This window comes from Juglans microcarpa x Juglans regia, chromosome 3S, assembly GCF_004785595.1.
Source record: "Juglans microcarpa x Juglans regia isolate MS1-56 chromosome 3S, Jm3101_v1.0, whole genome shotgun sequence".
NCBI lineage: Eukaryota > Viridiplantae > Streptophyta > Magnoliopsida > Fagales > Juglandaceae > Juglans > Juglans microcarpa x Juglans regia.
In genome coordinates, this window is record NC_054599.1 from 15,320,046 (window position 1) to 15,344,520 (window position 24,475).

At 37.8% G+C, this 24,475-nt stretch overlaps 1 protein-coding gene across 1 annotated transcript; it reads right to left on the minus strand.

The window, feature by feature from the left end:
• Nucleotides 1-21,637: 21,637 nt before the first annotated feature.
• Nucleotides 21,638-23,641, minus strand: LOC121256882 (cytochrome P450 71B37-like). The gene is made up of 2 exons (XM_041157669.1): nt 22,580-23,641; nt 21,638-22,438 (listed from the first exon to the last, which is right to left on the minus strand). The coding sequence occupies exons 1-2, from the start codon at nt 23,504-23,506 to the stop codon at nt 21,989-21,991; spliced, it is 1,377 nt and encodes a 458-aa protein (XP_041013603.1). The 5' UTR covers nt 23,507-23,641; the 3' UTR covers nt 21,638-21,988.
• Nucleotides 23,642-24,475: the final 834 nt, after the last annotated feature.

Here is a 24,475-nt window from a genome sequence, read left to right on the forward strand (position 1 = left end):
ATTTTTGAATAAGAAAGTATTTTTGAAAGTTTCGCTCTAATATTTTGTAACAGGTTTTGTTTATGCATTCTGAAAGTAAATATGTTGTTTTTGCATTCTGAAAGTAAATGTTTTGTTCTACATACTGAACTTTATAAATGCTCGTGTTTACATGTTAGTATAAGTTCTCTGCTTACTAAGTTGTTGATAACTCACCCCTTATCTCCACAATATTTTTTCAAATATTTTGATGGTTCAGCTCAGGATCAAGACTATGAGACATTGGGTGAGATGATTTAAGTATAGTAGATTAAGTATAGAAAGTTTTTATGAGTATTGGCGATTTTTTATTAAGAAATTTTATTGTGTTATGATGACTTGGCATTTTGAAAAATTAGTTATATTGTAGAAATTAGTTTGAATTGAAATTTCTATATGATATTGGGGATTTGGAGTCTATATTTATATTGTTGAAATGTGAGTTTAAGTGATAGAATATAACTCTCCGACCCGTGCAGGACCAGGGCTTTACAGGGATGCCTACCTCTTTTGTGATGGTTGTGGCAGAGTTTGACGGTAGCGGCGGCAGTGCAAGCGATAGTATACGACGGAGGCGACTGATTGAGTTTTGAGAGAAATTTGAGTTGTGTCGTTTCGTTTTCAGATTTGAGCTTTTATACGCTTAATGTTCGAACATTTAATAGTTAATGTGCGAACATCAATTGACGAGAGAGAAAGACATCCAAAGGTTTCAATTATAACGTCCAAATGCTTAATTACTTAATTTCCGTTACATGCAAACGTTATGTTAGTACATGCGAACGCTTGTACTCAATGCCGGATAATGCGAACGTTATGTTGGTACATTCAAATGTCTCTAAAATAAATTTTTTATAATTCACACAAAATAATATATTATATATACACTATACTTATGCTCTATGCACTAGTATATATACTATATATGTTAGTCTAGTGTTGTTAATTAGTTTAATAAAGTGTAATTAACAACTAATTTTGTTCTCTAGCGTATTACAAGCTAATAATATATGCTATACTAATACCATTATGTACTCGTATATAAGTTATACTAGTACATAGTGCACTAATATAGTATATATTGTATATATACTAGTCTAGTGTTGTTATGTAATTAATAACATTGTTATTAATAATTAATGTTATGTACTAACATACTATAAGCGAATAATATATAAATATATAAACCACTATTGTTTAAAATTATATAAATATGTAAATTACATTTGAACAATACAAATCTACATTTGAACGTTTTGTATTGACGTTCGAACATGGATTTACACGTGCGAACGTTTTAAAAATTTTGGTGGTATCTTTTCTTGCATTATTTGTAATTGAAATTGATGATATTTACGTTAGAACGTATATACTTAATGTTCTAATGTAGATGCGTATATGTGTGAACATTACGCATAGATGTGCAAACATGAATGGAAAAATGGTGGGATCTTTCCAGCGTGAATTCGGCGTCATCCACCTGTGAAATCATAAACAAAATGTGCAAATGTTTTGAATTATACATTCGAACTTAATCCACATGATCTATGCTTGTTTTGGGATTATTAACGTAACATTCACACATGAACTATTGTACATTCGAACATTTGTGAGTATTAAAAATTAGGCGGTTCTTTCAGCGGGAACCAAAATTTCATGTAACATGCGAATGTATATTGTGACGTTTTAACTGACCAAAATTTTGATGAGGCGAATTTTCATTTCAAGTGACACTGCAATAGCTTGAGGGCACCTGTAGTACGTTGTCATTTAAAAGGTCATCGCAATAAGTCCAAAAATTTTGAAAAAAATGAATGTCGCCCCAGACAAGTCTAGAGCGTTTAATCAGTGCCTTCCTCACGTTACATGGCTAATTCAGTGAGAGAATAAGATTGAGGGTGTGAGAGAGCGTTAGAGAGAGAGAGAGAGAGAGAGAGAGAGAGAGAGAGAGAGAGAGAGAGAGAGAGAGTGTGTTAGAGAGAAAAGAGTTTACTATTGTGAGGTTAGTATTATATATTTTTATTTATTTTGAATAATGTTGTGATTTTTCTATGTATTATTTAATTTGTACTAACTAGTATTGTGTTTTCGTTTGAAGGATTATTTCCTGGAGGTTTTTGAAGCTTGACATTTGTTGGAGATTAATATTGTGAGGAAATTGCTAGGCATATTTCTACATTTTGTTGTGAATATTGTTGTCAAAATGTGAGTACGTTTAGATATTGTGATTATGTTATATAATTGATTGTGAATATGTTTGGATATTTTGAATATGTTGTATAATTTATTTTGAATATGGTTGGATATTGTGAATATGTTGTTAGATAATTGATTGTGAATTTAATAAGAATATGTTATGAATATATTGTGAATGTATTGGTATTTAATTGTGAATATGTTGTGAATGTAGGAGATACAATTAGGTAAAAGAGTACTAAGTAAAACATTAATTAATTAATAAGATAAATTTCTAAAATAAAACATTAAAGATAAAAGATTACTAAGTAAGAAATAGCATACTTAGTAAATAACTCATAAAAAATGTGTAAAAAATAAATAATAGTTTTAACTTTAATTTAATTTATATATACTAATATAAATTAATTAATAAGATATTATACAAAAAGCAAATTCATGATAACATACTTATTAAATAAAACATTTAAGATAAAAGAGTACTAAGTAAGAAATATCATACTTAGTAAATAACTAATTAAAAATAAATGATTAAAAAATAAATAATATTTTTAACTTTAATTTAATTTATATATACTAATGTAAATTAATTAATAATATATTATACACAAAGCTAATTCACAATCTCATACTTATTAAATAAAACATTTAAGATAAAAGAGTACTGAGTAAGAAATAACATATTTAGTAAATAACTAACAAAAACAAATGATTAATAAATAAATAAATAATAGCTTTAACTTTAATTTAATTTATATATACTAATATAAATTCATTAATAAGATATTATATAAAAAGTTAATTCATGATAACATACTTATTAAATAAAACATTTAAGTTAATTCATCATCAGGGAAATCTAATTTTTGCCTATTCTGAACATATTGGCTTTGGTTCAAATAATAAAGTTGAGTTGTTGGGCGTTCTCTTTGGATTGCACAGATGTAAGGCCATAAGATTGGTGAATATTGTTGTTGAATTAGACTCGTCTTTGGTTGTGCAATGGCTGGAGAAAGACAGATATCACGTTTGGTATTTGGAGGATTTTTGGGAGGAAATAAGATTGCTCATCCGAGGCCTCAATATTCGATTTAGACATGTGTTTTGAGAGGGAAATAAAGCCGCGGACTGGCTTGCTAAAGCGGGTAGTATTGGGATTACGCAGAAGTTTACATTGGCTAACATTCCAAGGCAGCTTGAAGGGATTTTATGTTTGGATAAATGTGGTTTGCTGTGCTTAAGAAAGAGGTAGTTCTGTGGCCTTCTGGGTTGGAGGCCATTACGTTTATATTTTCTTTGCGTACTTGCTCTAACGTTGTTTTTCATTTACGTTAGTGCGAGCATTTCGCATTTGTGCTTACATATTCGTTTACATTGGTGCGGGCTCTTTGTTTACGTTACGTTGATCAGTCGTTAGTCATTGTATAGGTCTCTTTAATAAGTGTGCTGGTTGGTTTGTGTTGGTTTTTAGTTGTCAAGGTTTTGGTCATTCTCTCATGGGATGGGCATTTATGTAAATCATGTGGGGTCTTGCATGTTGCCATGGTTTTTCTCCGCTATAAGTGAGATTTTTTCTAATAAAAGTTGGTCGGGGTCACTCTTAGACATGTGACCTCATCTCTTTTCATAGAAATAAAAAAAAAAAAAAACCATTTAAGATAAAAGAGTACTAAGTAAGAAATAACATAGTAAATAACTCTTGATATAGCTTGTGTGTCGTATATATTTATATGTTATTTGTTAGATTTTGAGTAACATTACTTGAATAACCTTAGACCCGTTTGGGAATTAGAGCACACTCAGGTATTCACTAATTCCTGAATTGTCTAGTGTGGACAGTTTGGGATTATATTATCTATATTGCACATTTTTTTTACTCCTACTTTACACGTTTAGTATGAGATTTCAGTGTCTTCCTCATTTGCTCTTCGGGTATACTGTTCACAGGATGAGAATCCCTCTCTGTGAACATGTATCCTTAGAGACCTATGGGTAGGTGCTACCGAAATTTCTACTGACGTGGAAAGTAGAGGAGTGACAAAATTTATACAATATGGACGATATAATCTTAAATGAGATAGGACCAACTATGGAAGATCTAAAGAGCAGTGAGAACTAGAGCATGTGATGCATGTTAAATTAATTTGCATTATATTAATCGCTAGCTTTTTTTTTAGAAATGGATAAAAGTTGGATGCGTCTTGGCGATAGTCTTGGAAAGGACTATGCTGTGTATGCATGTGGAGTTAGAGCCTTCATTGATTTTGCTTGGGCCTCTGTTGATAGTCACGGGTACATTAAGTGTCCATGTTGTGAATGCAAAAATATGTGCGCTATAGGATTGGATGAAGTAGAAAGTCAAATATTTGTGAATGGTGTGGATTTGAGGTATACCCGATGGGTATTGCATGGTGAGCCATACGAACAATCAAATGAGGTTATGTTCGATCATGGTATTGATATGCAGCACATGGATGAAGATACCGAGCAAGATGACCTTAATGAGCAGGATGAGATGGATGAGATGTTGGGTGACATTGAAACTAAGATGTTTATAGATGAAATGGACGAGGATGCCTCAATTGGCTGAGGGACTAAATCGAAGAAATTCTCTAAGATGTGGGAAGATGCAAAGCGTGAGATTGATCCTGGATGTACAAAACACAGCAAAATATCTTTTATTGTACGGCTACTCCACATTAAGTTGTTGTGTGAGATGTCGACAAAAGCAATCAATATGGTCTTGGACTTGTTTAATGAGGTGCTTCATGAAGGTTCTGCATTGCCAAAGAATTTTTATGAAGCGAAACAGTTGAGAAATGGATTAGGATTTGAGTGTATAAGTCCATACATGCATGTAAGAATGATTGTATTTTATTTTGAAATGAGAATGAGGAAAAATAAGCTTGTCTTGTATGCGGAGAGTCGAGGTGGAAGGGTAAGAAAAATATTCTGGTGAACATTTTTGTGTTATTTCTTGATGAAACCCAGATTGCAAAAGCTATATATGTCTAACAAAATAGCTCAAAATATGAGTTGGCAAGAGGAGAAAAGAGTTAAGGATGAAAAATATATGAGGCACCAATCTGACTCACTTGCGTGGCAAAGGTTTGATGATCAATACTCAGAGTTTGGCAACGAATCTAGTAATGTTGTAACGCTCGTCCTTGTGGTGTGACTTTTTATAAAATGATTTTAAAAAAGACGACAGGAATTACTGTTCGATTTAAAACTTTTTGCTTTCATACCCAGGGTGCAAGACTCTACGTTATAAAATAAAATGTGCATTGAGAATAAAAGAGGTTTACAGCGGAAAACATTAATCTTAAGATAAAAATGCCTCCCATGTAGTTAAAACTCTCATGCCTAGACTTCCGTGCTCTTCTCCTTAGGCCGTGTCTGTCCTGACGCATGCTGCTCATTCAGTCCCTGTGGGGGGGCATACAAAAACTAAAATGAGTCGATAACTTGTAAGCATTACTTCATACAGTTAAAATATAATAACATAGGTTTGCATTCATGTAGTCATCATTCGATACATACTATACGTACATGCATACATGTATTCGTTTGAAAACATCACTAGACGGGATTTTTCTTTAAAAATAGGCTTTCTTTTCATAAAAAATTTCTCCCATCAGTGCCTTTATTTCTTCAAGAGTTCGATACATTCATACATTCCTTCTTATCACTTTCATTGGCCAGAACACACTGTTACGCCCCTTGTGTTGGGGTTAGCAGTCTTCCTTTGGACCTGGACTCTGCCTGTGGCCACGATTGGGAATCCCTTTCATGGGGGGTAGCACTGAGTGCACTACCAGTACTACTTATCCGCATTGCAATCTGCTCAGTTCTTTGGTATCATTTTCATTCATTCATGTGGTCGTTACGTATTTTCATGCATTAAAGATTCAGTCCTTTCTTTCAGTTCAGTCATTTCTTTTCAGTTCATTTCAGCTCTATCTTTCATTTAACAGTTTGTTCATGGAAAACATCATTTAAAAGCAAGGGCTTAAACATCGTCTTTCATGGTATTCATAAAACATCGATTCATGGCATCCTTAAAATATCAGTTCATATGGACCTTTTAAAACACTTTCTTCGCATCGTTTAAAGCATCAGTTAAAGCATCAGGCATCAGCCTCAACATTTCTTTTCGTGGAAAATACATACAATAGAAACATCTTATAGTCATCCATTCGCATGCGTATAATTAATACTTTGGGTGAGTAAAAAGGGAGCTGTTAAGGAGGGCCGTACATACGTATACCTTTGAACACTTATACTTAGCACGTTTTTCATAAAACATCTTTTCCTTTCGTTTCATAAAGCATTATAAGGGAAAAGTGTTCCATTTTCATTTCGTGTATTTTAAAAAACTCTAGAATAGTATGAACATAATACTTACCTGGACTTCATGCTACTTTCATATCATGCAGTCCATTCATGTGCGTGTCAGATGGCAACCTACATGCATACATATAACCTTGACGTCATTCTCTATCTAATGCATAATCAACTAATGTTAGAAGACATAAACTACAATTCACTTGGAACACTCTCTTTCTATCCCATGCTCTTACATGCCTTTTTCTATGTTAAAACCTTCGGGATCCACTTATGATCACTACATCTTCCAAACTCAAGGTCTTGCCTCGAGTGCCCATCCACTAAAGTGAATCTATGATTCACCTTAAAATTAAGACACTAAGACCTTCATTTTACTCTTCTTATTGACCTCATTCCAACGCATGATTTTGACCAACGGAGTCACGAATCCCAATCCTAGACAATACACTTGTCACTACCTTCATGTATCTGAGCCCACACTAAATTTTCATTCCCATCCATACATGCCACACGACTCTAAGACGACTCTGAGGCTTAAGCACTGTGTGCCTGTGCTTAGGACAGATTACCCATTATACATTGTGAATCCGTCCGACACATGTGTTTCACCAAATTACACATGTACCTTACCTCTTCATCACCTAAGACCAACATATAACACGTTGATCACATGCTCATAGGGACAAGTGCCATACTCCAATATCAACCTTCTCTTTACCCGGTTAGCATGACTGTTCATGCTCTCTGTCCCTTTTGACAGTTCATCCCAACACTTAACACAACAATACTTCATTCACAATACGCCTTACGTCACGTCATATAGCTCGAGACAACTCCTAAGCTACATCGTGACTGTGTCACGTCACCTGACATCCTGCTATGTCATTTCTATGTCAACTCCTAACTCATCGTGAGTACAGTCCCTCACGTACTCTAGTCACATTGTGACATCTCGTCACATTCCTACTATGCCATTCCTACACTAACTCCTCATCCATCACAAGTACGACTGCCAGTAACCATGTCACTTCGTGACATTCCCCAATCATGCTTCCGCTGCATACTCTTACACTTGTTCTGCCACTTCACACATACTCCAGCCATAAGTCAATCATGGTAACACTTGTCACCTCAGACTACAGGCCACATTACAGCTACTTTTGGACACTGTTCCACAGTTCCAGACACTACTCACCACCCTATATGTCCATCAACCACACAACCATCATCCTCTTTGCGACACGCCACATGGTGTATTTCTACGCCTCATGGAGTACGCTCCACGTGTGTGGCGCCCCCAATCCCCCTAATATAAATACACAGGGATCGAGACGCCAGGATGGTGACAACACGGTCACACATCCCAACGAAGTGCCAGTGTGTGTACATGCAACAGTGTACAAATATAATAACGCAGCGGATAGTCAACTAAGTACCAGAATTTAAATACAAATATTTAACACAATTTATCTTTAGAAATTATACAGTCATCCCAAATATAATACAAAAGGTAAATACAGTAATTGATAAAAACATAACTCACTAAACAGGAGCAATCCCAGATCACTCCACCACCGGAGCCAAACTAAGGCTCGTCATCAACGTCTGCATCAAAATCTGCGATACCATAAAATGGTACCACAGGTAAGTATAAACCAAACAACTCTCGGGATAAAAATACATTAATGCAACCAACAATATAGCAAAATACATTTAGCCATAAAATATCATTTTTTCCCAGAAAAATGATTATTTCCAACACACGCCAAAAATCCCAATTTGGCCCAAAATAACCGTAAAACATTTTCTCATAAAAATGATCCACACAAACAATCCATTTATCGGACACTGTAGGCGGGAATCACAGGCGGGACTCTACCACCGTCCCTGCTTACCACCATCCCTACCGCGTGCACCGTAGGCGGGAATCACAGGCGGGACACAACCACCATCCCTGCTTACCACCATCCCTACCGCGTGCACCGTAGGCGGGAATCACAGGCGGGACTCTACCACCATCCCTGCTTACCACCATCCCTACAGTTCCTTTACACACAATAAATACTTAACAGAGCACTGTAGGCGGGAATCACAGGCGGGACTCTACCACCATCCCTGCTTACCACCATCCCTACAGTCTCTTTTCCTTTTACTCACATGAAAATCCAAATCCAATAAATACATAAACATGTATGCAATACACGAAAACCCAGTTTTCTTTACAAACATGATCATGCATGCAATATGCAATGTACGTGAACAAGTCATAACCAACAACCACAATTCACAATGCAAACAAACACAACTCCGTCCACAATCCATCCGACCCCCGAAACTCCTCGGACTCAGTCCGGCAAAACAACCCAATTCACAGATAATATGCGTTAGTGCAAAAATATATTTAAATCACGAAAGTTCTTTAAGGAAAATACTTACAGTGCAATATAATAATTTCCGGAGGATCTCGAAGTTGCAAGCGGTGATTTCTGAGCAACACCACAGTGTAAAATACACTGTGGCCGTGGGTCACAGATACCCACTTTCCAACGAGGACAAACGAAGACCCAAGATTGATAGGGTAGGGCCTAGGGAGGTCGGTGAAGCCAATGGTGGTGGTGGTTTGCCGTGGGTGGCGGCGGAATGGGCGGTAGAAGACCAAAATGCCCAAATCGGAAATGTAGTTGGTGGAGCTTCACCGGTGACGGATCGGAGGTGGGGTTGGGTCCAATGGGTTGCCAAGAGGTCGGGGATGAAGTGGTAGGAAGATGGTGGCCAATGGTGGTGCGACGGCGGCGCAACGGCGGAAGGAGTGCCGCGGCTTCGAAGAGCTACTGGTGGTTAACGGCGGCACGGATGGAGGTGAGGTTGGTGGGGTGAGGTCGCCGGCGGCTGGGGAAGCTAATTGGCTGGGCGGTGAGGGCCACCGCCGGCTCACGGCGGCGCTGGCGTGAAGGTGGCCCGCGGCTTCGTGGGGGGCGTGTGGGCTACCGGCGGCGAGGTAGGGGCTGAGATTTGGGAGGTGAGGTCGCCGGAGGGAGGGGGAGCTGGTCGGCTGGGCGGTGTCGCGCACGGCGGCGCGACGGCGGCGGGCTGGGCTGTGAGGAAGAACGGACGGAGAGAGAGGGAGGGAGAGGGAGTGCGCGGGAAGGAGAGGAAATAAAGAAGAAAAAGAAAAGAAAGAAAAGAAAAAGGAAGGAAAGAAAAAAGGAGGGAAAAGAAATGAGGTCCAATCCTCATAACTTGGGTCACAAAAATGATCCAACGGAGATGATTTTAAAACCACAAGTTAAATAAAATAATTTAAACGTAATGGTAAAGTCAAATTGAAATAATTAAATCCCACAGTAATTAATTTAAATATTAAAAGCAATTTAAATGCATAATAATAAATAAATATTTGGAAAGCACAAAAAAATAATTTTCACCAAATAAAAATCATAGAAATAAACTTACTAAAAATCCAACCAATTTTAAAATAAGAGGATAAATTTTTGAACAATCAAAAATAATCCTTCAGTAAAAATACACTGAAATACGGGGTGTTACAACGTGTGCTCCCTCCATACACGCTAGACCCATCACCACTACGGCATACCCGCAATATGGTGTATCACTCCACCACATGGAGTACACTCTATGTGTACTCCCTTCACACACGCTACGCCTCATAGTACACTCCACGTGTACTCTTCCCATTCCACCTTATGCCTGGAGGGTGTATTTTACATGTACTCTCCTTATCCCACACTACGCCACAAGGGTACACTTTACGTGTACTCTCTTCCCAATCCACACGACGCCACATCATCACTATAGCACATACTTCACAACCACACTGCACAGCAAAGTCCACAACACTATACATTATACAACACAGATATGCCCAACGCTTCACTGCATGGCACATCACAATTACTAATAGCATAGTCCACAATCTAACCAACCAACTAACATAAATAACGAGTGATAGAGGGCTACACCATCGTTAGGGTTGACCCGTGCGTTGTTTGCTGACCGTCACGGTTGATGACGTCGGAAGGGTCTTACATGGCTGTTAGCCATGCACAGTGGTTGTCCACTATATAAAGTGGTGGTTTAGGCTTAGGGCTAGGCTAGGGGAGGCCAAGGGAGGCTGAGGGTAGTCCTCATGGTGGCTGGGGTGGCAGAGCATGGCGGATCTGGCCTTGTATAGTGTACCTGAGAGAGTGAGGGTTTGTGTGAAGCAAGGGGCGGCTAGGGACTACGACTGGCCATGGAAGGGCTTAGGAGTTGCCTTGGAGGGGCATGGTGGAGATGGAGTGGTGACACAGTGGCTGAAGGCAGCGGATTTGCCCGTAAGGTGGAGGAACACCCGTGAGAGGGTGAGAGAGCATGCGGGAGGAGGGAGGCTCGACTGGGCATAGGGGTGGCTAGGGGAGGTCACAGGTGAGGGAGGAGGCTTCTGGTGGTGGTATGATGGCCATGGGAGGCGGGGCTCGACCGTGGGTATGGTAAACCCATGCGTTGACGCTGTGTGCGTGTAGTCTAAGGAGGAGTTAAGGCAACTAGGTCAAGGGGAGGAGGAAAAGGGTGGTCAGGGGAGACCCGTGGTGGTGCAACGTGGAGCTAGAGGCTGACGATGGCGATGCTATGGCAGTGCGAACTAAGGAACCTCATAAGAGAGAAGGGCTCGCGTGGGGAAGAGAAAGCTACCATGCGGGACTTCGATGGTTGGGAATGCTCGCCGGAGTGAGGGGAGGCCGGTGAAGTTGTCGGTGTCGCCGCATGGTGGTCCATGGCGGTGCTAGGGGTTGAAGAAGGAGATCGGGTGAGGGGAGGGGGTTTCCGTCGAGCTCAAGGGGAGAGGGAGGAGAGAGAGAGAGAGGGGAAAAATGAGGGAGAAAGAGAGAGGGTCTAGGTTTTAATCCTAACCCTTTATCTTGGGATCTTCAAAACGATCTAACGGTGGAGGATTAAAACACTGATTTGAAAATGTGTAAACATTAACTTGATTAAAAGTACTGAGAGGAATTAGGATAGAATATTATTTAAACTAAACTTTAGTTTGTAAAATAATATTCCTTCATCATTAATAAAATGATGAAGAAGAGTTTGAAGAAGAAGAAGAAGAGTCCGAAGAGAAAGTCAATCATGAAGAAGAAGAAGAAGATGACGACGACGAAGATGTTATTGAAGTCCATTCTGAAACAAGCATGAAAAGTATATCTGGAGATGAAGAATAAAAGTATTATGTATTTTATTTACATAGGTGACAATACAATACATTTTTTATAAATTATTCTATACTAATTTTTTTAAACAAATACTAATCATTTCCAAGGATGACACCAAAACAACAACGTAGAAATGTGTCTCCTCCCCCAAGTCCCAAACCCGTTCATGACTCCCCAACTGAGGACTCCGCTTCTGAACAAGTTAATACATAGGAGACAGACAACCCGTTGAGACCTACCAATAAGAAAATTTTGTTGATAATTAATTATATTTCAATACTTTAGGGACTGTATTTAATTATTTTTAAAATATTAATTGATGCTTTGTCACGTTGCAGGCGTGGCTACACATGTGGCCTTGCTCTTGAAAGCAATAGAAGGCACGAAAAAATCAAGGTCAACATTCCTGATAGCTTCACTAGAGGATTGGATGATAGTACAGCATGGCTTGCCTCCTATGTCATCACACTAATCCGTGCTTATGCCCTATTTTATGTACGATCATGGAGAGATATTCCAAATGAGGTGAATGATCACATTCGGAGTCGCATATTGGTGAGTTTATATACGATGTAAATTTAGTTAGAAATTTTTTATTTCATATATTTGATGCAATTCACTTCCTAGGATGAATTCGACCTCAATTTTGGTCGTAGCGAAGATGTGTGAACTGTGAACGAGTTGATGGCTACCTTATTTCGGCATCACAAGGGATGATGCCATAACCACATCAAGAAGTTCGAGACGTTGGAAGAGGCTGTTCAGTCTTCTTTTCAGAAAATGGAGTTAGACAATTAGAGGAAGTGTTGTGATCTTTTCGCAAGTCCAGATTATCTAGTATTTTAGATTTATTCCCTATAAGTTATTTACATCTATATTGGTTTCATATATTATAGTTAACATTGTTAATTTCTCCTGCAGTACTTAAATTCTATCAATGTACAAAATAGAACGACTTTGACAATCCACCCTCAAAGTCATTCGAACATCTTGCTGATAAAATGGTAATTGATAACTTATTAATTCTCACTCATTTTTATCATATTGTTTGATTTAAGTACTAGCATTAGTTTTTAAATTTACTAATGCGGCTTTATTAGAAATGTGATGATCCTGAAAATTTCTCCCTCATTCATGTCTACGCTGCTACTCTCACTAATGAGCACAGTGAGTGGGTTGATCCTGTTGCTAAAAATAATTATGTAAGTGATGTTATTTCTTGTGACTAAATTATGCAACATGTACCGACATATTATGTTTGATTCCTCGTTTCTTTTAATATGTGAGCTTTATTATCATATTTTTGTTGTAATTGCAAGAAAAAATGATTGAGATTCAACTAGCCTCTAAGGAATCATCTCCTAGTGACATAGATATATTCAGGCAAGTATTCAGGACCAAATCTGGTTTGGTAAGAGGTTTGGGATGTTATTTCAAGCTTGTCAATTCATCCTCCAAGACCTCGACTTTGAAAATTAACAATCTTACTAAAGATTTAGATGCAGCACACCAATAAATTGAACAAATGAAGTCAAGACAGCAGGAGTTGGAGTTTCTCTTATTGCGACAATCTGATTTAGAGATGTGTTGCAGAAGCAACAAAGAGATCGCAATGAGAGAATACACATTGAAGTCCAAGAGCAAGTGCAGAGAGAGATGATGGTCCAGATGGAACATGTTATATCAATTTAGCAGGATTGCAATGGGTAAGGAAAGAAAAAGAAATGATCAATATATCATTATCGGTATTAGAAACTTTTATTGTCTATTTTTGCAACTCTATAAAACATTATTCTTATTATTATTTTGTTTGATAAAGAACAAACATTTCATTGATAGAATAGAGTTTACAAACATTTATCAAGCCAAATGGCTTGAGAAAGAAAGTCTGGAAAACAATCAAACCACATTGTGATACTCTCAACATTCCATGCATAACGGGCAAACTTGTGGGCTACCCCATTTCGTTCTCTATAAACATGTTGTATTTGGCATTCGGTATATAAAGCCTGGAGCTTCCTAATTTCAAGTACTAGGGCCCCAAGCATAGCTGCAACTTCAAGTTCTGCATTCAACACTTGCACTACCATCAAACAATCTGACTCCACTACTAACTTGTTAATTCCCATACCCGCATACAATTGTAAAGCTCGAAATATAGCTAGTAGTTCAATAGCTTCCATATCAATCCCTTCCTCTTCAACCTTGGTAGCTTCCCAGAGAACTTCACCCTTATCATTTCGAAGCACCAAACCCACACCAGCTTTGTGAATATCCCTAAAAACAGCACCATCAACATTGACGTTTAACCACTTTGTGGGAGGTGGCTTCCAATCATAAAAACTTCGAATCATAGGCCATGGAAGCAGACGTATCTCCTTAAAAGAATTGAACACAAATAATGCATTGTCAATGACCTGCTTCACCTCTACATTTTGCTGCTCATGCACCATCTAGTTCCTCCTCCACCAGAAACCCCAAGCAAGACAAAACATGAAGGCTAACTCCCCTTCCTTACTCTGCTCAACTACCTTCATAATAGCTATTTCTGTCCAAAGATTACATTACAGGCACATAAGAATTCCATGTAGGAAAGATTGACTAATAGTAGAATATGGCATGTGCAAGGTTTTCAACCCCTTCCCTGCAAAAACAACAGGAAACATTTGATAAGACATGTCTCTTGTACAAGTTCAGTTTTCAAGGTAATCCCTCTTTGCATGTGCACCAAGCGAAAATTTTAATTTTATTTGGGACTTTCATTTTCCACAAGGCCTTCCAGAGTTTCCTTTGTTGGTTTGAGTTTGAACATTCCCCTGTAGTACCATGTTTCCTCTCCATAACCAGCCTGTAACAGCTTCTTACACTAAACTTTCCACTCCACTCTTGAGACCAAATCCATTGATCTAGTTGTTCCCTAAGGTAGAGAGGCACCTTCAAATTGTCTGCAACTATGTTGGATTGAAGAGAGCCCTTAATTGTACCACATTCCACCCTCCAGCCTGAGTATCTATCAAACTAGCCATGGAAGCTTCTTGGAAATCAACTCTGAGATCAATATGTTCTTGCATCAATGCTTGGTGTCCAGGTTTCCAGGGGTCTTTCCACATCTTTGCAGTCCTCCCATCCCCAATCTTCCATACATAGCCATGCTTCAATAACTCCTTAGCTTCCAAAATGCCTCGCCATGCCAAAGATGGGTTTCTTCCTAGTCCAGCTTCTAACAAAGAACCATTAGGAAAATACTTGGCTTTGTAAATTTTATGCAACAAAGAATCTATTTCTTTCAAGATGCGCCAACTTTGTTTGGCTAACAAAGCCAAATTAAAACCATGTAGAGACTTAAAACCCAGACCTCCCTTCCCTTTCGAATCACACATTTTTTGTCAACTTAGCCACTGTATCTTCCTTTCTTCATTCCTTTGACCCCACCAAAATTTAGCCATCATTGCCTCCAACTCAGTACAAAAGCCAATAGATAACATAAAGCAACTCATTCAGTAGGTTGGAATGGACATGGCAATTACTTTAATTAGAATTTCTCTCCCCCCTTGTGATAATAACTGCTCTTCTAGCACTGCAATTTTTTCTATACTCTTTGCTTGATAATAGAAAATGCCTTGGATTTTGATCTTCCAATAGCAGGAGGTAATCTTTGGTACTTTTCATACTGTTGACCCCCTTGAACTCCCCATAACTGCATGAACACATTCTTCCTTACAAGAGAGACATTGCCTGAAAAAGCCATGGCTATTTTTTCATTATTAATTTTTTGACCCGAGGCTAGCGCATATCTCTCCAATAAGGCTTAAATCTTCCTATTTTCCCCCACATCTACTTTACAGAATATACTGAATCATCAGCAAACAATAAGTGGTTTATGAAAGGAGCACCTTTACATATTTTGATCCAAGGAATATCATGGTCAAGAGCAGCAGCTTTTAGTAAAGAAATGAGCCCTTCAGTACATAACAAGAACAGATAAGGGGACAATGGGTCCCCTTGTCTTAAGCCTCTACTTGGAACTATATTTCCTTTTGGTTCCCCATTCACCAGCACTGAAAAAGTAGCAGTTTTAATACAACATATAATCAACTTAACCAAATTGTTGTCAAAACCCATGGTACCCATCACCTTCTCTAAGAAATCTCACTCAACTCTATCATAGGCTTTACTCATATCAAGTTTAAGGGACATATAGCCTTTCTTACCCTTCCTCTTTCTTTTTAGATAGTGGATTAACTCATAAGCTACAAGCACATTGTCAATAATTAAACGACTAGGCACAAAAGTACATTGTGAATCCGAGATAAGGCTAGGCAAAAACTTCTTCATTCTATTGGCTATCACTTTCGAAATCAATTTGTAGACCACATTGTACAAACTAATGGGTCTAAAATCTGCTACCTTCATTGGGTTCTTCTTCTTTGGAATTAATATTATAAAAGTATGGTTTAAAGAAGATGGAAAAGACCTAGTATTTAAAGCATCTAAAACAGCATGAGTAACAGAATTACCAACAAGATGCCAATACTTTTGAAAAAATAATGGAGCCATACCATCAGGTCCTGGGGATTTGGCTGGATCCATTTGCTTCAGAGCTTCCTGAACTTCAACCTCTGTATACCTTTTCGATAAATCACCATTTATAGCATTAGAAACCCTTCCTGCCAGTGCATCCAGAAAATCCATGGAACCTCTTTGATTTGCAGTTGTAAATAGCTTCTAAAAATATTCAATAATCAAACCATCCCTCAACTCCCCTTCCTACCATTCCCCCTTGTCATTTTTCAATTTTCCATTAAAATTCTTCTTCCTTCTATGAGAAGCCTTTGTATGAGAAAACTTCAAGTACTGGTCCCCCTCCCTAAGCCAAAGTGCCTTGGACCTCTGCCTCCACGTAACTTCATCCCGCTCTAGCCACTTCTGAATATCATCCTTGATAGCCTGCTGTTTAGCCCTTCTTAAAATCATTGGGTCACTTTCTTGCAATTGCCTTAATCAAAGCTTAGCTTGTTTTAGTTTCTTCAGCACATGGCCAAAACTTGTGTGATTCCACGCTTGAAGCCGTTGGCCACAATCTGAGATTTATTCATCAAATCACACATAGAGTTGCTGTTAGTGCCCCTCCTCCAGGTATCTTCCACAATGTTATCACAACCTTTCTCTCCTAACCACATGGCTTCAAACCTGAATAGCTTCTCCCTTCTCCTTTCCACAACAGCTACTTCTGAATGCAACCAAATGGGTATATGGTCCGAGTAAGCAGCCCCTTCATGTATGACTCTTGCTTGTGCAAATTGAGTCCACCATTGTGGATTCCAAAAAAATCTATCCAATCGTACACTAATACTTGAGCTAGACTCCCTCCCATTACACTAGGTATATTTGGGACCACTAAAACCAATATCCCTCAATAAACAATCATTAACAACCTTTTGAAAATCTAGCATCTGTCTTTCAGGCCTATCTTGACCTCCCCACTTCTCATGCCTCATCATCCCGTCTACACAAGGAACGAAGCAAATCCCACATCCTGTGTCTAAAGCTGTGGTCCGGATGCCCATAAACTCCCATAAGAAAGAACTTATCCGTACTAATCCCATCCACCATAACACATGCATCAATATGGAATTTTGAGTAATTCAGAATCGTTAAATGAACATCCCTTCCCATGATTGAGCTGAATTATTGCATATTTTATATATTTAGAACCAATATATTTTATTTATTTCATTACATTATTATTGGTTTTAGATAAAAAAAAAATGGTTAAGATGAATAAATCTGAGTTGTGATTTAAATTGGTTAATAGCATGATTTATGCTTAATTTTATAACTTGTGATTTAATTGGACAATGTTTATTCACAAGTACAACATATTTTTGATATTCTATTATTCTTATTTTATTTTATTTCTAATTTCTATTATTTTATTTCTAATTTCAAATTCAAAAGACTTTCAAGTGGGCAAGACGTTGGAACAACCGAAAAACTTTCAACGAGTGTATGACTCTTCAAATAAGGATAATGATGAAGTTTGAGAGTAATTCGGATCAGAGTCCAAAATGAGTTAGAAGACAGAATGGACACACTTTAGTATTTTAATCGTAACGTTCCGCTCAAATATTGGATTGATACGATTCATGATGCATTGGAAAGATATCTTAAAGGCCTACAAAGTTGTGTTTAATAAGGACTTTCAAATTCGAATTCCTGAAGCACGTACATGGCTGCCAAGTTAAGTTCTAAAATTTAAGCTATTTTTTGTGCGGGAATATGAAGACATAATGGTTTTTTCCTACCCTATTTAAGCATATCATTAGTACGAAATTGGAGACCTTTTTGGAGAGCAGCGCCGCACATTTGAAGAACTCTTCCAGGGTCCAATTGCCGCTTCAGCCGCCACCTCCATTGCCTACCACCTCTATCTCCATTTATTTGGCTTGCTCTTTTCATTCCCTACTTTTTATTTATTTCAGTTTAAAGTTTATAGAGTATTTTTGAGATTTTTGGCTTAGAAATTTAGGCAATTTATTCGCTATTTATTTTAATTAATGTCGTTATTTTCCTTTCTCTTTTAAGATTTCATTGAACAATGATTGCAATTGCTATGGATTAATTTTGAGAATTTGTGATTTGAGTACAATGATGAACCTTAGAATCTTGATTTTGGGGCTTTTCAATTCTCAATTCATATTTTGTCAATTACTTTCTAATCTAGTTTAATTCTTAGATTAGTTTTATTAATCTCTTAGTTCAATTGCATACTAGATTGATTAAAGTTTAATTAGGACTTAAATAATTTTATTTTTACTATTTAATTTTCAGATTAATTAAGATTGTTTAGTTTAGTTGATTCTTTGATTGTTAATTTCAATTTGTTAGTCTTTTACATTTCATTTCAACACTAAAAAATCTAAAAATATGAATCTAGTCCATGACTAGTGCTCTTTTCATTCTTGTTGCACCCTTCCATCCATTGCACATACCATCATTTTTATTTTCTCTTTATGAATATTTTCACTATTTTAAATGAATTTGATTTTAAGTAACTTTCCCTGAGGAGAAATTTTAGAAATTTATTCTTAATTATTACGTGACATCCTCCTGCACTTGGGATACCCTTTGTACTACTAATTTTTGAGTGAGTCAAGTTATGTTCTGTGGTCCGGATGCCCATAAACCCCCGTAAGAAAGAACTTATCCGTACTAATCCTATCCACCATAACACATGCATCAATATGGAATTTTGAGTAATTCAGAATCGTTAAATGAACATCCCTTCCCCATAACATCGCAATACCACCACTCCTTCCCTCACTACTCACTACCAAACAGTTACTAAATCCAAGTTTAAACTTACAAGAATCAAAATCACGCACCTGTAACCTAGTTTCCTGAAGAAACATAATGTCGAGAGCTTTCTTCTTGATGAAATTTCCATACCGACGATATGGAAATTTGGGACTCTGCAAGTCCCTCTGCCGAAATACTCCTAGCATGCCTTCGCTTAGTGGTTCCGACAGTATCCTCACCATCCTCTACCTTCGCCTTTCGCTTACAGGTTGAAGATGTCCGTTGTGAGCTATCTGAACTTGGAGATGAAATGCTATTAATAATAGACATATGTTTCCACTTAGCCCCTTTCAATACGTCAGCCCCTCTTTCATCCCATTAGATCTAGGCCCTCTTGTTGGGCAAGCTTGGGCCCAACCTCTGTTCTTGGTTCTCCTATTTCGGGCCATATTAACATATCTTGCAAGCCCATTAGATCTTGTGCCTGATCCACGACACTTCCCACCCCATCCTCACTCAACGGCTGTGTAAGTCTAACATTTGTGTGCTGCTCAACCACCACATTATTCACTCTGAAGTTCATGGGATTAAAAACTTCTAATGTCTGAGTGTTTTCCATCTGCCCATTTAATGAATTCAAATTTTGACCCATCCCCTCATCAAGTACTGGCACAACACCAACATCCGTTTCCTTCCTAGATGCCAAATCTTTCAAGTTGAAATTTATGGGATTTAAGGATGGCAACAGATTCATAATATTAGGACTTCCATCCTTATCAATCAACTGTTGATTCTTCACCACTTCAGTTTCCATAATCTCTACAACATCTCTGACATTTTTGCTAGTTTCCTTAGCAGAATCTTCTGTGTCAGAGCCCGACGTCGGAGCATTTATAGGAGCTCGATTCCTGGTGCACTCGAATGTGGCCGTTAAGACCACCGTCGAAAACCTGGACTACTTGCACGTAGCCAACTTCCATAGTGGAAACCATCTTTTTCAAACTTATCTTGGCCAGACTTCCACAGCTCACAATCCGTATGGTTATGGCCTAGGCAACCATAGTAGTAACAAAAATTAAGGAGCCGTTCGTAAGAGAATCTAACCCAGATAGGATCAATAGAACCAATATTAAGCATCTCCTCATGTAGCAGTGGCTTTGTAATATCAATGTTAATCCGAACCCGCATGAATTCCCCCACGCCATTACTCCCTCATCAATATCAACTACCACCACTTTACCTATAGTGTCTCCAATCAGATGACCAATGTAGTCAGTTCTTGAAATTAAAGGAAGGTCATGCAAATGCACCAAGAAAAGGGCCTCAGTAAGATGAATCTAATGGACCTGTTTGTGCCCTTCAACCTCCTTTACCATCACCGATTGCCTATCAAACGACCAAGGACCATCTCTTATAACTCGATCCTTATCATGGAGATCTTCAAACTCTACCAACAAGATTACAGGGCATTCTCTTGTACATCTCCTCTAACCCTTCATCCATTCTACCACTAGCCTCCAGTTTACAAAATCAAAAGAGATCCTGTACTACGACAGGCAGAAGCCTCTACAGAGGAAAACCCTTTGAGAGGAGATGAAGGATGCATTAATATTAATTGTAAAGGTGGACACTGTTTAGGTAATAAAATAACTCTATACAAACATTCGAACATTGATTCACGTTCGAATCAACGTTCGAACAAAATGCCAATGAATTCGATCAAAACGTTCGAATGTAAGACACTCTCACAAACAATCTAAATGTTCGAATGATGAGAATTGATACATTCAAACGACAAACTAACATTCAAACATTAAAAATGATACGTTCGAACTCTTCTCCTTTAACCTCTGAACGTTACATTCAAATGTCATCGAGTTAACGTTGAAACGTAAATATTATTCATGTGATGCAAAAACAACGAACGTCAAGTTTTTTACATGCGAACGTTAATCAGTCGGGTTAACGTTCAAACGTCGGTTTATATGTCCAAACGTTAATTTATGTGACAGTTAAAAACTGTCACAAAAAATATCACGGTCGAATGTTACATTTGGAAAAAGACTTCCAACCATCCCAAAAAAACTTTTTGTGATGGTTGAACAGTAAACTGTCACAAAAAACATTACGTGAGGCCTTTTAAGTGACGGTCTCAAACAGTCACAAAAAATGTCGTATAGAGTGTAACTATACGACATTTTTGTGATGGTTTGCTTATTTTTTGTGATAGTTTTGTCCGTCACAAAAACCAAATTTTGTTGTAGTGTAACTTATTATTACAATTAAAAACTTTAAAACCAAAAAATTATATTGCCCACGGCAATACAATACCAAACATGAAATTCAACAGGGAAGCCCCTTTTCCAAAGGTCGCTTTTCTATTATTATTTATATATGGCTTAAAGGAAGCCAAGTTGATTCGAGGGAGTACAAATTCTACGCACATTTGATGATGAACAAAATCGCTGAGCTCAAAATAATCTACAAAAGAAGCAATCAAATTCAAATGGCTGCATGTTGAATTGAAGAAGCTTGTAAATTTATGAAACACAAAATCAAGGTTTCAAGCAAAAGAAACTCTTGAAACTCGAGATAACAATACCACATGAGGTCTACATACCATTACTTAACTATAAAAGGCCAAATTAAACACAATGGCCATCACAATCAAAATTCACATAAACTAATTTCACAAACACACAAAAGTGTCTCTTATTTTGATTCTCACAGTGTATCATTTGACAGTGCACTTAAAACACTTTGACTGGGACAAGGTTCAGAGGTATTCTTTTCTGGGTAAGGCCAGCACCAGTCGATTCTTCCATGTTTATGTCCTCCTCCTTCATCCCTGAGGGCACTTTCCAGTCGAAACAATACAAAAGATTCGCAAGTGAAAGTTCTACGGTGGTCGCTCACATGTATATCCCAGGACAACCTCTTCGACCAGATCCAAATGGCAATAACTCAAAAACTTGTCCTTTATAATCGATAGAGCTATCAACGAACCTTTCTGGGTAGAACTCTTCTGGGTTCTTCCAGTATTCTGGGTCTCGTCCTAGCGCCCAAGCATTTACTTGGAGCAACGAGTTGGGGCCAATGTCATAACCGGCGATCTTAACGTCGGCCATGGTTTGTCTTGGAAGAAGGATTGCAGCTGGAGGATGCAATCTAAATGTTTCTTTGATTATCATCTTCAGGTAATGAAGATGAGTTATGTCGCTTTCGGTGACTTTTCCTCTGTTTCCAACGACGTTTCTGACTTCATCTTGTGCGTTCTTCATCGCTCGTGGGTTCCTTGCAAGCTCCGCCATTGCCCATAGCATGGTGACTGCAGCAGTGTTGCTTCCACCCAAAAACATATCCTGACATACACAAAGAAAGATTGCATAATGATGATTAGAACATACAAACCTAAGACCTGATCAACTCAAGAAATTAAGATTAATGGAGAAAACACGCGGAACATGATAAAAAAACCATGGTAGGAAAGATCGAGTCCTTACGAAGAGGATGGCCTTAATGTTATCTTTATTGAACGGAGGAGCACCGGTGTTGGTTTGCTGATCCCTTTCTATTCTCAGCAGCACGTCGATAAGGTCTTCGTGGTCTTGTTCTGTCTTCTTGGGCTTGAGATGAAGATCAATGGCCTGTTGCAGAAAATCATCCAAACCACGAAAAATCTTTTCGAGTCTTCGAATCCGACCAGAGAGCCTGTCAATAATCCATCCCACGTATGGAAAGAATTCAGTTGCACTGAAGCTTGCAAACATGACTTCAGCCTCTTGAACCACTTCTCGAAGCCTTTCATTATCCAAACCACTCCCACGAAAATTCTTTCCGAAAGCAGTCCGACAGAGTATATTTGCTGTGAGAGCCAACATCTTCTCAGAAAGATCAACAGGGGTTGCAGAAGATGCAGACTGAGAAATTGAATTAACAAGAGAAGCTACTTCTTCTTCCCTAATAAAGCGATATGACTGCACCCTAGCCACGCTAAAAAGCTCAAGAGCACAGATTTTCCTCATTTCTCTCCAATAATCACCGTAAGGTGCGAAAACTATGTCTTTGAAATTGTACGTCAGTCTCCCGGCGGTGGAAGAGACAGGTCTGCTGCAACAGTCAAGATCATGAACCTTTAAGACTTGTCTTGCAGCCTCAGCTGAAGAGATGTTAATAATTGTTTTAGAACCGATTTTGAGGAGCATGATTGGGCCATATTTTTTGGAAAGTTGTGACAAAGATTTGTGAGCCAATTCACCAAGCTGGTGCATGTTCCCAATAATGGGAAGAGTAGGAGGACCTGGTGGAAAGCGCTTCTTTTGCTTTGGACCATTGATTTTGCTTTTCAGAAGAAGCAGTAGAGGGAGCAAAAAGAGAAGGGAGAGCCTCAGCCACAGGGGCACAGCATAAAGATCCATTGAAGCCTCCATCTTTGTTTGCAATGAGCTACTCTGAGAGTGTCCATTTATAGACAGTCCTCCAAACAAGTGAAGAGAAGAGGGTATAGTTAGAGGAGGGTCCTACAGTTATTGATAGATATGTACAGTTTGATAAGCATTGTATTGAATAATGTTTCTATGAATGAAATGAAAAAGAAAAAAAAAAAAAAAGAATGAAATGAAGGAGAGGTTTTAATCAAAAAAAAAAAAAAAAAAGTGATATGAAACAGTAATTTCAAAAAGTGAGATGAGCATCTCAAAATGTTTCATAATTTTAATTTTAAATTGTCAGCTAATCAGAGTAATGTTATACATCATACTCACATCTTACTTTCATCTTACAAAATATGATGTGACACATTCATCACTATTAGATGATAAAGAAGCATCCAATAAATAATTATTTAACAGTGATAAATGTGTTACACCTTACATAGTGGGATGAAAATGAAATGGTAGTGTAGTGTATAGAATTTTCCTTCCCAAAATCTTATAAAACATATTAACTCAAACTATTTCACTACTATTCACAAATTATTTTACTATTATTTATATAACTTTTATCTCATCTCAATTATCTAAACATGCCTAACTATTTCAGTTTCGAGGTGGTATGCCTAATTTTCCATAAATAATTGGAACAGTAATTTTGTTCTCTCCCCTAGGTTCTCTCGTTAAACTCGTCAAGGTTGCTAGGACTGATTTGGTTATACAAAACCAAATTATCTCATATAATCTCATCTCATATAATTATTACAATTTTTTCAAACTTCCACACAAAATATAATAAACAATTCAACTTTTTCAAATTCAAAAATAAAAGTAATATTATAACAATATTTTATTCAACTTTCAATTAAACATCTCATATGATCATCTCATCTGAATTGAACTGCATCCGTGACCAATACCCCTTGTTGTTAATACCCTTCTTATGTACCAAATACTTGGGACCATCCA

Coding starts and splice junctions, on each gene's coding strand:
- LOC121256882 (XM_041157669.1), bottom strand. CDS start 23,506: ATGGAGGCTTCAATGGATCTTTATGCTGTGCCCCTGTGGCTGAGGCTC. Junction 22,439..22,579: donor ACATTAAGGCCATCCTCTTC/GTAAGGACTCGA, acceptor TGTGTATGTCAG/GATATGTTTTTGGGTGGAAG.